This window comes from Eucalyptus grandis, chromosome 1 (assembly GCF_016545825.1).
Source record: "Eucalyptus grandis isolate ANBG69807.140 chromosome 1, ASM1654582v1, whole genome shotgun sequence".
Lineage (NCBI taxonomy): Eukaryota > Viridiplantae > Streptophyta > Magnoliopsida > Myrtales > Myrtaceae > Eucalyptus > Eucalyptus grandis.
In genome coordinates this window covers 6,994,552-7,009,140 of record NC_052612.1, presented here as the reverse complement: position 1 = coordinate 7,009,140, position 14,589 = coordinate 6,994,552, and the positions used below count along the sequence as shown (strand labels likewise).

Genomic DNA, 14,589 nt, shown 5'->3' with positions numbered 1-14,589 from the left:
TAGTTAACTCGTGAGTGATTAGTTCAGAGAAAAAGGACCATAGGCACGCCGAAGATATGTACATTTCATTTTATCAAAACGGGGTCGAATTTCAGGATGCCACAATCCTCGAGATTGGGGACCGAATCCTGTAGATGGGAATGATGATGACAAATTGTACAATCAATTTCAACCGAGAATGGGTGTTGCAGTTGAAAGTCGAGGAAAAAGGGGAGATTTGTTCAGATCGAAGGAACAAAAGGATTTGTACTCGAAATTGCTGAAGTGTGGGATAATAAACCCTAGAAGTGTGGATTTTGACTTTCTGGATGTTGTGAATGTGAACTTAAGGGAGAAGTTCGGTTATCTTCAACTTGAGAAGTTTTGCTCCGACACTACAGAGGCCTATCCTGAACTAACCGCATATTTCTATTCAAATCTTAGCTTTTTGGATGCGAATAGATTTTCTTTCAGTGTCAAAGATCAGGATTATGTTGTGGACATGAATATGCTGGCAGATGTGTTAGGAGTTGAGAGAGGAAGATATCAACCAATCAAAGTTTCCATTGCTCGGGCCACACTGGAACTTGTGAAGGATAGGAGAACAGAGGAGAAGATCACCTACTTAAGGATGAGTGCATTCAACATCTTGCTTCACAAGTTTGTGATCAATTGCCTCCGACCGAAATCAACCTCCAAGACTGATGTTTCAAGTTCAGAGGCAAAGTTGATGTATGCCATCCTCACTGGGAAAAGGTTTTCTCTCCCTCACACTATCATGTTCCACATGTATAGAGCGATGATGAAGGACAGAGGTCAACTCCCTTACCCAAGCCTTGTAACGAAGTTATTCAGACTTCTGAATATTCAGCCTCCGCAAATCTTTTGTGTCCGATCGTGCGATCATATGGTGGTAGGACTGAAGATGGTAAGTAAAATGCGTCTGAAAGAACTGAACAAGGAGTTGGAGAAATTCAAGGAGAAGACTCCAGTCAAAGCTCATCAAACTTCTTCAAAAAGGAAAGGAAATGAGCCTTTGGTTGCTTCAAAACCAAAAAGGAGAGCTCTTATTATGGAAGATGAAGAAGATGATGATCTTACCATCTCTGCCATAGCTTTGAAAAAGCTAAGTCGTACTGTTCCAGAGTCAATGGAACATCGTGAAAAGGAAAGAGAAGGCCAAGAGGAAAGAGAAGAACAAGAGAAAGAAGCAGAAAGAGCAGTTGGCGAGAAAGAAGCAGAAGAGAAACAACCTGAGGAAGAAAGAAGAAAAGAAGGAGAACCTGAGGAACACTCTTCTCCACCTATAGGCATAAAAAAGGGGAGACAAGAGAAATGAGAGAAGTCCTCATATCCTGATGCAAATGAAGGAGTCAGTCGCTCTCTTGTAGACCCAGAAGATGTTTATGCATCTCAATTTCCAGAATAAGGTCATGAGTTTCATTGTCAAACCAGCAAGATTATTTTGATATGCCATCATCTGCAGAACGTGCTGAAGCTAGTATACAGACCGAAAATTCAGCTGATTTTCGCAGGATCATGGATATTCTCTTGGAAATGCGAGGTCAAATTTATGTCTTGGGATGCGAGGTTCAAAACTTGCAAAATGCGGGTCAAGTTTCTTCATGTTCATTGAATGATAAAATCCAAGCCCTCTCTATTCAGATTCAGGCCAATGCCAAGGGTGAGGAGATCGCGCAACTGAAGGAAGACTTGAAAAGGCTGGAAGGGATCGTTCAGTCTATGGGAGATTTCCAACTTATCTGCGTTCCCAAGCAATCTTGACTTTATTCTATTTTCATCTCAACCTTTTTAATGCTGACAAAAAGGGGGAGAGATGCAAGATTTGAACAAATTGATTTTTAAATTGTGTGGTTAGGCGTGTGGTTACAGTTTGTTGGATTTTGTTGGATTGTTTTGATCTGTTTGACTTTGTTTTTGTGTCTGGATGAGAACTGAATTAGACTTGGACTTGACTGCTTTTATTAACTATCATTGGTATCTTATAGATGGCTTTATCACATATTAAACTAACCTACTTTCTGTGGTTGCAAATTCTAGTGTTATTCATTTAGCCATAAGATATGCATATGTGTTTGAGAAATGTTTTGCAGGTCAAAGTTGTCCAAATCTGTAGGAAAGTTTTGTCACCATCAAAAAGGGGGAGATTGTTGGAGAAATCTTCTTGAAGTGTTTTGAAGCTGACAAAACGTTTCCATCAGTCTACTCTGAAGGTTTGCAGACTCAGCTACTTAAAGTCTAAAGACCTCCGGATAGTCTATCCTCAAGACTCAAAGTCTATCCTCATTGACAGTCTCTAGTCCGTTGAAGAAAGGTTATCCAGAACTGGATGTTTCGTTAAGGATTCAACCTTATCAACTGGAGAAGATCTCGTGGCTGGAAATGACTTTAACGGAATTCTTTGATTGATCGAGATTGATTCGATGATTAAAGATTCGGTAATTGCCTAAATATTCTTGGAATGTTCTACTTATGGAAACCGAGATCCTGATTGTATGGGCGAACAAGATTGATGGGCTATCGACACGTTCCTTTAATAGCTCGAACAATCTTCCTAATTGATTCCATCCAACGGGTAGATTGGAGGAATTCCTTTGGTAAGTGCCAACAGGTATGATGGCATAAAGGAGTATATAAGGAAGACGTTCTTAGTTGTTCGAGGTGTGCGCGATAGAAGAATTTCAAAGTCTGAAACTCCTTGTTGTTTAAACAATTACTTTGAGCGATAAACATTGTATTCAAAAGAGAGTATATATTTGTGAGAAACCTTGAGGAGGTGTGGTAGAACATCTACACTGTGGAATCAAGGAGAAGCTGTGCTGTAATTACTCTTTTTTTATCATAGTGAAATCCAGCCGGTGGGCTGTCAGTGCAGAAGAGTGGACGTAGGCTTGGAATAAGCCAAACCACTATAAACCCTGTGTTCAATTTTCTCTTCCTTACTCTCTTTACTTTGATCGTACTTCATTTTCATTAATCATAGTAAACTTCCTTTCTATCGTTTGCCAAGAATCGCTTCCGTATCTCGATAAATTGTTTATGCACCTATTCACCCCCCTCTAGGTGTTTATACTAGCTATCTCAATGGAGAGGTCCCCGTTTGGGCCGTCTTGGTTTTTCCCGATTCAGGGTCGGCTTCCCGAGGATCTCGGCCAGGAGACGAGCGAGGCGGATGGGCATAGCCCGATCTATCGAGCTCGTCTGCCATCCGACGCCGCGAGCTGAGTAGGGACTCTCGGCCGACTGCGCTTTTTTGTGCCCATGCCCTGTTTCGGGGTCGCCGGACTGGGCTGCTGCTTTCCTGTTCATGCGAGTTTCCGGCTGATATAGCTAGTGCTAGTACCTAGAGGGGGTGAATAGGTATATAAATGATTTTTCTTGATCGATGCACAATACTTAGACAGTTGAAGGATTTGCAGCAAATAATAATCAACACAAGATTAAGTAAATGAAAGAGAGAATTGAACACGCGGTTTATAGTGGTTCGGCTTGATTCAAGCCTACGTCCACTCTTCTGCACTGACAGCCAATCGGCTGGATTCCACTATGAACAAAGAGATGTTACAGTGTTGCTTCTTCCTTGATTTCTAGGTGTAGATGTTCTACCACACTCACTCAAGGTATCACCAAGTATAGACACTCTCTGTGTATACAATTTCACTCAAACTGTATCGACTAATAATCAAGGTGCTTTAGACTCTGGAATTTCTCTATCGATCAATCTCTCTAAACAACTAGAACGTCTTCCTTTTATACTTCTTTATACCATCATACCCGTTAGCACTTACCAAAGGAATTCCTCCAATCTACCCGTTGGACGGAATCAATTAAGAAGATCATTCGAGCTATTTAAGGAACCTGACGATAGCCCATCAATCCTGTTCGCCCATACAATCAGGATCTTGGTTTCCATGAATAGAACCTTCCAAGAATACTTCGTCGATCATCGGATCTTCAATCGATCTAGATACGAATAAAAGAATCCGTTATATTTATCCAACCAAAAGATCTTCTCCAGAGGATAGGATTAAATCCTTAACCATATACTTCGGTTCTGGATTTCCTTCGTCACTGGATTAGAACGACTGTCAATGAGAATAGTCTTGAGTCTTGAGTCTTAAGTCTTGAATCTTGAGTGCTGAGTCTGGTGATCAGAAAGTCTTCAGACCTTAAACATACGGTCTGCAAATATCCAGACTAGATTGATAGAAACGTTTTGTCAGCTTCAAAATATTCTAGAAAGATTTCTCCAACACCGGCCTTATTTGTGGCTAGATCTTATGGCTACATGGCTCTTGGTAAGTTAGATGATTGAATCTAATCGAACATTTCGTGGTACAAATGGTCTTGGATTGATAATTTGCATTCAAATAAGTCTTAACGGGATTTTTAGGATTCTTGTAAGTATAGGTTTTGAAAAGTGGTTTGTGTTAAGAGTGTGGTTCAAATTTGGAATTTGGGTACAACTTGACATTATGATCATGACTCTAATTCATTCTTCTTCTTGAAAAATAAAATTAGTAGTAACTCTGCGGTTAATGGACAAATCAAATTTGGATTCATTCAATAAATCTAACAATACTTTTAGGAAGAGTAAGTATAGATTATGAAAAGTGATTTGTTTTAAAAGTATCACAGAAATTTGGAATTTGTGGACAACTTGACGTTGAGAGCAAAACCTTGACTAGTTCTTCTTTGATGAAATAGAGCCAGCAGTAAAAGTAGCCAAGGAAGCATCCATTGAATGTTCTTTCTTCCCTACAAATGACACAAATGTCGACATTATTGAAAGACTCAAATGTGCTACTGAAGGATGTGCTTGACCCACGACTTCCTCCTCCGACCGGCCAACTAGCCGAGGAAGTGGATGTGCATGGGGACGAGTCTCGATTCACGACCTACCATGCATTTCGTCAAGCAAGAATTATCCACACGCACTCAAGCTTGCTTGTCTAAGCCATTGGGTTCTATTAGAATATTTTAATAATAATTTAGTGACTCCCTCAAGGTTGTCTACATTCAAAGATCTCTCGCATGCTAACAAGTATCATTTGGGCTTGAGATTCATTCTCGTGTCTCTTTCAAGAAAAATAACAATCGAGACTGAACCGTAACTATGTTTTGAAGCGGTAGATATGCTGTGCATGCTGTCATCAAAGACGCTTGTCAAACATCTTGTAAAGATCTCGGCATTCTTTTAACAGAGTTGAAACTGCCGCGAGATTATAGATATGAATGCGCCGCTTTGCCCATCTGTCTTTGAGGCCAGATCAGAAAAGCATATCGAGGAAGAGAACAGTTGACTCAAGAAGGGACGGTCAACTTTTTCACATATGAATTTTCTGCATTTGACACGCAATTGTTACTTCACATTCGTATTTTTAAGTCTTGAGATTTAACAAAGACTCTGGCGTGGAAAATCATTCGCGATTCACATGTGACGGAATGGCACGCGCTCGGAAGCTTCAAAGAGATGAGAAAAAGGCGCTTGATGGAGACTTAGAAATGAGTTAAAGTAGTATATATATTTAATCAATTTTGGACGTTTTATTTTAGTGAGGTTCATATGGGTTCCACATGAACCTATCAAATATAGTGATTTAGATTAACTTAGTACATATAGCACAATTTTGATAAAGAAACAGAAATGAGCTAGCGTCATATTTATATTAAGTGGAATTTGGACTTTTAATTCTAGTGAATTCAATATGGATTGTATGTGAACTCATCAGATTTGGCAATTTATATCAATTTAGGACATACAACACACTTTTGACAAAGACTCGGAAATGAGTTAGGGCCTCATTTTTATTTGGTAGAATCTAGACTTTTAATTCCAGCGAGTTTTATATAGGTCCCACATTAACCCATCAGATTTAGCGATTTGGGTTAATTTAGTACATACGACGTAATTTTGATGAAAGAGCACTATATTTATATTAAGCTGATTTGAACTTTTAATTTTAGTAAGTTTCCTATGCATCCCACATGAACCCATCAAATTTAGCAATTTAGATTAACTTAGTATATACAACACAATTTTGACGAAAACTTAGAAATGACATAGCATCGTATTTATATCAAGGAGAATCTAGACTTTTAATTCGAGTGAGTTCCATATGGATCCCACATGAACCTGTTAGATTTAGCGATTTAGATCAATTTAGGACATACGACACATTTGATAAAGACTCGGAGATGAGCTAGGGTCATATTTATACACAACACAATTTTGACGAAAACTTAGAAATGACATAGCATCGTATTTATATCAAGGAGAATCTAGACTTTTAATTTGAGTGGGTTCCACATGGATCCCACGTGAACCTGTTAGATTTAGTGATTTAGACCAATTTAGGACATACAACACACGTTTGATAAAGACTCGGAAATGAGCTTGGGTCATATTTATATACAACACAATTTTGACGAAAACTTAGAAATGACATAGCATCGTATTTATATCAAGGAGAATCTTGACTTTTAATTCGAGTGAGTTTTATGTAGGTCCCACATGAACCCATCAGATTTAGCAATTTGGGTTAATTTAGTACATACGGCGTAATTTTGATGAAAGAAAACTGTATTTATATTAAGTTGACCTGAACTTTTAATTTAGTGAGTTTCCTACGGATCCCACATGAACCCATCAAATTTAGCGATTTAGATTAACTTAGTATATACAACACAATTTTGATGAAAACTTCGAAATGACATAGCATCGTATTTATATCAAGGAGAATCTAGACTTTTAATTCGAGTGAGTTCCACATGGATCCCACGTGAACCTGTTAGATTTAGCGATTTAGATCAATTTAGGACATACAATACACGTTTGATAAAGACTCGGAGATGAGCTAGGGTCATATTTATATACAACACAATTTTGACGAAGACTTGAAAATGAGGTAGTGTTGTATTTATATTAAGGGGAATCTACACTTTTAATTCTAGCGAGCCCATTAAATTTAGTAATTTAGATCAATTTAGAACATGCAGCACACTCACCAAATAACTTATGCTCGGAACACTATCTAAATTTAGTGATTATTTTTAGAAAATATTTTCTAAATTATTTATTTTCCGCAAAATATAATGCATCTTAGTAAGAAGAAAATATGCAGTGATCAGAACCCTTCACACTCAAGTCTCCCTCTCTCTATATATGTCAACTTCAATTCAGCCTCTACTCTTCACTCCCAAGTCCCAGAGACCAACTTCATCACTACTTCCAGATCATCACCCCCTTCTCAGTTTCAGCAACTCTGTTAGGATCCAGTCATGGGTGTCATCAGTTTTCACTTCGATATCCTGTCCCCCATTCCCCCGGCCAGGATGTTCAAGGCCGCTATCCTCGATGCTGATAACCTCCTCCCCATGGTCCTCCCGCGAGCCGTCAAGAGCGTTGAAGTCCTCGAGGGCGATGGAGGTCCCGAGACCATCAAGTTGATGGCTTTTGGCGAAGGTTAGTCCATCCGTTTTAGGAACTTAGGATCACTCTGAATCAAGGGGCTTCAACCTTATGGAACACTATAATGAATATGGAGAAAGATAGAAATATGACTCGGTTACTTAAGATGTTTCTAACCGTTTAACTTTACACGAGTGATTATGTGACACGATTTTGATTGGGCAAAGTCAGGCTATGTCTAAGTCAATTGTATTGGATTGCAGTCGGAACAATTGGGTTAATTCCTAAGCGGCCTGATGGACACCATGAAGATTGGTGCTCGTGATATTGAAACCTGCGAGTTCTAAATGTGAATGTGACTTTTTGTTACATTTATAGGCAGCCAGAACAAGACAGAGAAGCACAAGGTCGAGGCCCTGGACAGGAGAACTTCACCTACTGCTACTCAATCATTGAGGGCGAAGTGCTGGGCACCACCTTTGAGAAAATCAGCTATCAGGTGAAGATCACCGCGTTGCCTTTGGTAGGCTCGGTGTTGAAGTGCACGAACAGTTACTTCACCAATGGCGACGTGGACGTCCCTGAGAACGAGATCAAAGCCGGGAAACAGAAGGTGACTGCGATGGTCGGGGCCATCCAGGCTTATCTCGTGGCAAACCCTGATGCCTACTGAGCCGATCTCTTCGCTATCTTGTATTGTTTACGTAATGTGTTAAATATGTCTGGTTGTGCTAAACTGAAAAGGAGACAAGAAGAGTTTGAGTCACTCTGTTTGGAGCTAAGCATGTTGGGCTGGTGAGTGTTGTTCTTCTTGTCTTTGCTGAGAATAAGAGAATAAAAGGTGTGACAGGAATCTGGTGCAGTGGTTTTGTGGAATTTGATAAAGTATGCTACATGTTTATACGAGGCTTGTAGAATTCTCTAATTTATTAATTTTTTTATGAGCAGGGAATTCATGAGTTACAAATGAAATGCCAAATGGCCAATAAAATGCCAAACTTTGACCCGATATTTCGAATTTGGACTAACATCTAAAGCTATCAACGTGGCATAATCTTTCATAAACCACAATACGACAATACATCCCTTCTCTATGGATTGTACCAAAAGAGTTAGCAAATTGCGAGAATTTACTGAGCTTGAACTTGAGCAACAACAATCTATTGGGTGTCATGTCACCAGAGCTGGGAAACTCGTTCACGCTACAAAACCACTAGACCTAAGCCACAATTCACTAGTAGGATCGATTCCTTCCAATTTAGCAAAGCTCACTAAATTGGAAAATCTCAATATTTCTTATAACAATTTGTCGGGTATGATCCCAGCTACTCTCACCCGCATGAGCAGTTTAAGCTTCATGGGCTTCTTGTACAACAAGCCGACAGCGCAGTTCTGGTGGTCGCCTCTTCCAACAATAACTAGGAAGTGCTTTTATTGCAAATCCGGGCTTGTGAGGAAACGTGACGGAATGTCTCCATGTGGGTCGAGAGTAAATCGACTGACCATCAGAGAAAGGTTCTGATTAATGTGATTGTTGCGTTTGCTGCTTACTACTTCTCGCGACTCTTATTGCTCTGATTTTGGTGCTTTGGCGGTGAAACAAGCATCTCGATGAAGAGATAAGAAATCTTATGAAGTACGTGAAATCATATGGGAAAGGGGAATGAAGTTTGCATTCAACGATATTGCCAAGGCCACCAACGGCTTCAGTGAAGAGTACTGCATCGGAAAACGCGGATTCAGAAGCGTTTACAAGGCCGAATAGGCCAGCGGCCATATCGTCACGGTAAAAAAAGTGGTGGTTAACCGCAGGGACATCATCCAATTTTTTCTGAACTTTGGCAAAGGTCTTGCATGGAGGAAGAGGAGCAGTTAAATTGGACTTGTGTCAAGAGAGTGAAGATTGTTCAATGCGTGGCTCCGCGATCGCCTACTTGCATCACGATTGCTCACTGCCTATTGTCCATCGGGACATGATGTTGAACAACATCTTGCTCGAGTCGGACTTCGAGCCTCGACTTTTGGTTTTTGGGACGGTGAGGCTCTTGAATTCGGATTCGTCGAATTGGATCCCAGTGGCTGGATCTTATGGCTACAAGGTTCCTGGTAAGCCACATGATCAAATCTAATCAATACGTTGCCCCTGTACCTATGGTCTTGGGTTGATCAAATAGCTTTAATTGACATATTACATTTGGATTCATCCAATAATTCTAACAAGACTTTTAGGAAGAGCAAGTACAGATTTTGAAAAGTGGTCTGTATTAACAGTATCTCAAAAATTTGGAATTTGTAGGCAACTTGAGGTTGTGATCAAAACATAGATTCATTCTTCTTTAATGAAACAGAGTCAACAGTAAAAGTACCAATGCTAGAGAATGATGGGGAAGCATCCAGGAATCTTCTCTCTTCCCTACAAATGACACAAATGTCGACATTATTCAAAGACTCAAATGTGCCACTATAGGATATGCTCGACCCACGTCTTCCTCCTCCGACTAGCCAACTGGTCAAGGAAGTGGTCTTCATGGTCATGGTCGCAATAGCCTGTACGTGGACGAGTCTCGATGTGCGACTTACCATGCATTTCATTGCGCAAGAATTGTCCGCATGCACTCAAGCTCGCTTGTCCGAGCCGTTGGTGCCGTTAGAATATTTAAGTTATAATTTAATGAATTCCCACCCTCAAGGGTGTCTGCATTCAAAGATCTCTCGCATGCTAATAAGTATAATTTGGGCTTGAGATCCATGCCTTTTGTCCTCTTTTTTATTGTATTATTTAAGAACATTGTGATGCTGATTTAGATTACTAAACGAGGAGATTGAGAATCATTTAAAGGGCATTTCAACATAATCCCACATATCTCTTGCCCTGGGACTCGGAAATCTTAGGCGAAGACGCATTCCATCCCCCCTGCACGAACGTTCAAGGCCTTTGATCTTGATAAAAATCTCATCCCCAAGCTCCTCCCACTAGCCAGTCTGGATTTTGTCACCCTTGAAGGTGATGGCTGTCCCGTCAACATCGCATCGTTTTCGGTGGAGGCGAGTACTTGCGCGTCTTCTAATTTCATTCATTTTGATCACACATCAACATGTGATGTCAACACATTTGCCTGACATTCTTTGATAAGACTAACGTGGGAGCTGACTGCAGTTTTCTGTGTGTCGCGGCTATATGGTTCAACTCGGTGAAGCACCAGTCGACAAGCTGGACAAGGAAAGCTCGCGCACGCTTACACCATCGTTGAGGGCGACGCGCTAGAGAAGATCTCGAACGAGATCAAGTCCAGACAGAGAGGGTGCACGTGCAAGAGCACGAGCACGAGCACGAGCACGAGCAAGTACTTCGCCAAGGACGGGGTCGAGAACAAAGCTAGCAAATAGAAGGCCATGGGAATGTTGAAAGCCATTGGAGCCCATCTCTAGCAAAACCCCGATGCTTACAATTGAGTTGTTGTTCCACGTTGGTTCAATCTTTTTGAGATTCAACAAAGACTTTGGCGTTGAAAATCATTCCCGATTCACGTGTGACAGAGTGGGGTGCTATCAGAAGCTTCAAAGTGATGAGAAAAAGGCATTTGACGGAGATTTGGAGATGAGCTAACGTCCTATTTATATCTAGTGGATTCTAGACCTATAATTTTAGTGAGTTCCATATGGGTCCCATGTAAACTCGTACAATTTAGCGATTTAGATTTTTTTTTTTTGGGTCAAAAAGAAATTTCCATTCATTATCAAATTGATACATGAAAGAGAATCTCAAAAGTCATAATAACAAAACAAACCTGTAGATTAACTTATAATTTTGATGAAAACTCATAAATGAGGTAGCGTCATATTTATATTAATAGGAATCTGGACTTTTAATTCCAACGAGTTCTATATAGATCCCACGTGAACCCACAATACACTTTTGACGGAGACTCGGAAATGAGCCAGGATTGATTTATATTAAGCGGAATTTTGACTTTTAATTCTAGTGAGTTCCATATAAGTCCCACATGAACCCATCAGATTAAGCAATTTAAATCAATTTAGTGCATACAATGCAATTTCAATGAGAGAGCATCATATTTATATTAATGGAATCTGAATTTTTAATTTTAGTGAGTTTCATATGGATCCCACGTGAACCCATCAAATTTAGCGATTTAGATTAACTTAGTACATATAGCAGAATTTTGATGAAGACTCTGAGGTGAGGTAGTGTCGTATTTATATCAAAGGGAATTTGGACTTTTAATTCTAGCAAGTTCTATATGGATCCCATGCAAACCCGTCAGATTTGGTGATTTATATCAATGTAGGACATCAAACACACTTTTGATGAAGACTCGGAAATGAGCTATGGTCATATTTATATTAAGCTGAATTTGGATTTTTAATTCCAGTAAGTTCCATATGGGTCTCACGAACCCATCAGATTTAGTGATTTAAATCAATTTAGTACAGACAACATAATTTTGACGAAAGAACACCGTATTTATATTAAGCAGAATTTGACGAAAACTCGGAAATGAGGTAGCATTTTTTCATCGTATTTATATTAAGGAGAATCTAGACTTTCAATTCTAGTGAGTTCTATATGGATTTAGATCAATTTAGAACATGCAGCACACTTACCAATTAACTTTTGCTTGGAAACACTATCCAAATTTAGCGATTATTTTTAGGAAAATATTTTTCAAATTATTTATTTTCTATGAAACCCTCCTAAGTAAGAAGAAAATATTCAGTAATCATAACCCTTCACACTCAGTCTCTCTCTATATATGTCAACTTCAGTTTAGCCTCCTTTCTTCACTCCCAAGTCCTAGAGACCAACTTCAGTAATCTTTTCTGATTATGGTTCTTCTCAGTTTCAGCAACTCTGTTCGGATCCAGTCATGGGTGTCATCACTAACGACTTCGAGACCACGTCCCCAATCCCACCGGCCGAGATGTTTGAGGCCACTCTCCTTGACGCCGATAACCTCATCAACAAGGTCCTCGAGGGTGATGGAGGTATGACTTTCTGCGAAAGTTAGTCCTTCCGTATTAGGAACTTGGGATCGCTCCAAATCAAGGCGGGTTCAACCTTGTGGAACACTATAATAAACATTGAAAAGGATAGATATATGACTTGATTAATTAAGACATTTCTAACTGTTTAAATTTACACAAGTGGTCATGTGACACGATTTCGATCAAGCAAAATCAGGCGATGTCTAAGTCAATAGTATTGGATTGGGGTTGGGGGTTGATTCCTAAATGGCCGGATCTACACCATCAAGATCGGTGCTCGCAATGTTGAGACCGGCGAGTTCTAAATGTGAATGTTACTTTTTGTTTCTCTGATAGGCAGTCGGTACAAGACGGCAAAGCACAAGGTCTAGGCCTTGGACAAGGAGAACTTCACCTACTGCTACTCAATCATCGAGGGTGACATGCTGGGCACCGCCTTTGAGAAGATCAGCTACGAGGTGAAGATCACCGCATCGCCCGACGGAGGCTCGGTGTTGAAGAGCACAAGCAAGTACTTCACCATTGGCGAGGTGAATATCACCGAGGAGGAGATCAAGGCCGGGAAAGAGAAGGCGGACACGATGGTTAAGGCCATCGAGGCTTCTGTCGTGGCAAACCCTGATGCCTGTCGAGCCGATCTCATCGCTATCTTTTATTGTTCATGTAATGTATTAAATATGTCCGGTTGGGCTAAACTAAATAGGAGACAAGAAGCGTTTGAGTCACTCGGTGTTTGAAGATAAAGCATGTTGGGCTGGTGATTGTTGTTATTCTCCTCTTTGCTGAGAATGAGAGAATGAAAGGTGTGGCAGGAATCTGGTGTAGTGGTTTTATGGAATTTGGTAAACTGCGCTACATGGAGAGGATTCATGAGTGACGAATGAATTCATGATAAACTGCAGCCTGATATTTCGAATATGGACAATCGATCCTGCTCGACTTAGATCGATGATCTAAACATATCAATGTGGCACAATTTTTCATAAATCGCAATAAGTAAAATTTTAAAGGAAAAGTACATTCTTATTATATATCAATAAAGCTATAAAAAAAATTGTTGAATGTGTTTAGGGTTTTGACTTATCTTATTGCAACAGTTCGGCTATTTGAAATTCTATTTAATCTAATCCTATCTTGACTCTTGATGGGGACAATGGATTAGAGATCAAACGATTCAACAATAATAGAGAAAAAAAAAAAAAAGAGAGAGAGAAAGAAAAAGAGAAGAAAATTATAACGGAAAAGCCGCAGCCTCCACATCCCCTCCCACTCAGATGATGAGCTGATCTCGCGACACTCCGTTGCAGACCCTATTTTGACCCAGTCAAACCGCCGGTGTCAGTGAAGCTTTATCAACCTTAACCATTTTTTTTTATTATATATGGAAATGATTTCGAAAGGCCTTACTTGATGCATTGAAACGGATTTACCACAATATTAAGGCATTGCGTGCGAAGAAATATATTATATGATATTTATATGATGCGACAAACTAACGTCATATCACTAACTAATTGAGTATTTTTGTTTTCTACATATTAAATGAAATTCGATGAACAATCGCTTTTCTAAACAATGACATTTGATTATGATGTAACTTGGTTAATTAAAGATGTTTCTAACCATTGATTTACACAAGTGATCACGTGACTTGACTCCAATCAAGGGAAATCAGTTCATGTCTAAGTCAATCGTATCAGATTGCAGTTGGAACAACCTAAATGGCTCAATCGACACCATCAAGATCGTTGCTCGTGATGTTGATACCAGTGAGTTCTAAACATGAATATTACTTTTTGTTACCTTGATAGGCAGTCAGTACAAGACAGTGAAGCACAAGGTCGAGGCCCTGGACAAGAACTTCACCTACAGCTACTCGATCATGGAGGGGGACGCACTGGGCACCACCCTTGAGAAGATCAGATACGAGGTGCAGATCACCGCATCGCCCGAGGGAGGCTCGGTGTGCAAGAGCACGAGCAAGTACTTCACCATTGGCGAGGCGGACATAACTGAGGAGAAGATCAAGGCTGGGAAAGAGAAGGCGTCCGCGATGTTCAAGGCCATCGAGGCTTATCTCTTGGCAAACCCTGATGCCTATCGAGCCGATCTCATCGCTATCTTGTCTTGTTCACGGTACTGTATTAAATATATCTGGTTGTGGTAAACTG

The 14,589-nt window shown here is 40.0% G+C and overlaps 2 protein-coding genes across 2 annotated transcripts; both read left to right on the top strand.

Moving 5' to 3' along the window:
- The first annotated feature begins 7,281 nt into the window (after positions 1–7,281).
- Positions 7,282–8,084, top strand: LOC104451285 (major allergen Pru av 1). Its single transcript, XM_018869572.2, is given in 3 exon segments — positions 7,282–7,465; positions 7,790–7,834; positions 7,837–8,084. Coding segments are annotated over 3 exon segments (477 nt in total).
- A 4,756-nt stretch (positions 8,085–12,840) lies between these two features.
- On the top strand, positions 12,841–14,585 carry LOC120295012 (major allergen Pru ar 1-like). The gene is made up of 2 exons (XM_039316231.1): positions 12,841–13,081; positions 14,230–14,585. Exons 1-2 carry the CDS (start codon positions 12,841–12,843, stop codon positions 14,583–14,585), a joined length of 597 nt encoding a protein of 198 aa, XP_039172165.1.
- The last annotated feature ends 4 nt before the right edge of the window (positions 14,586–14,589 follow it).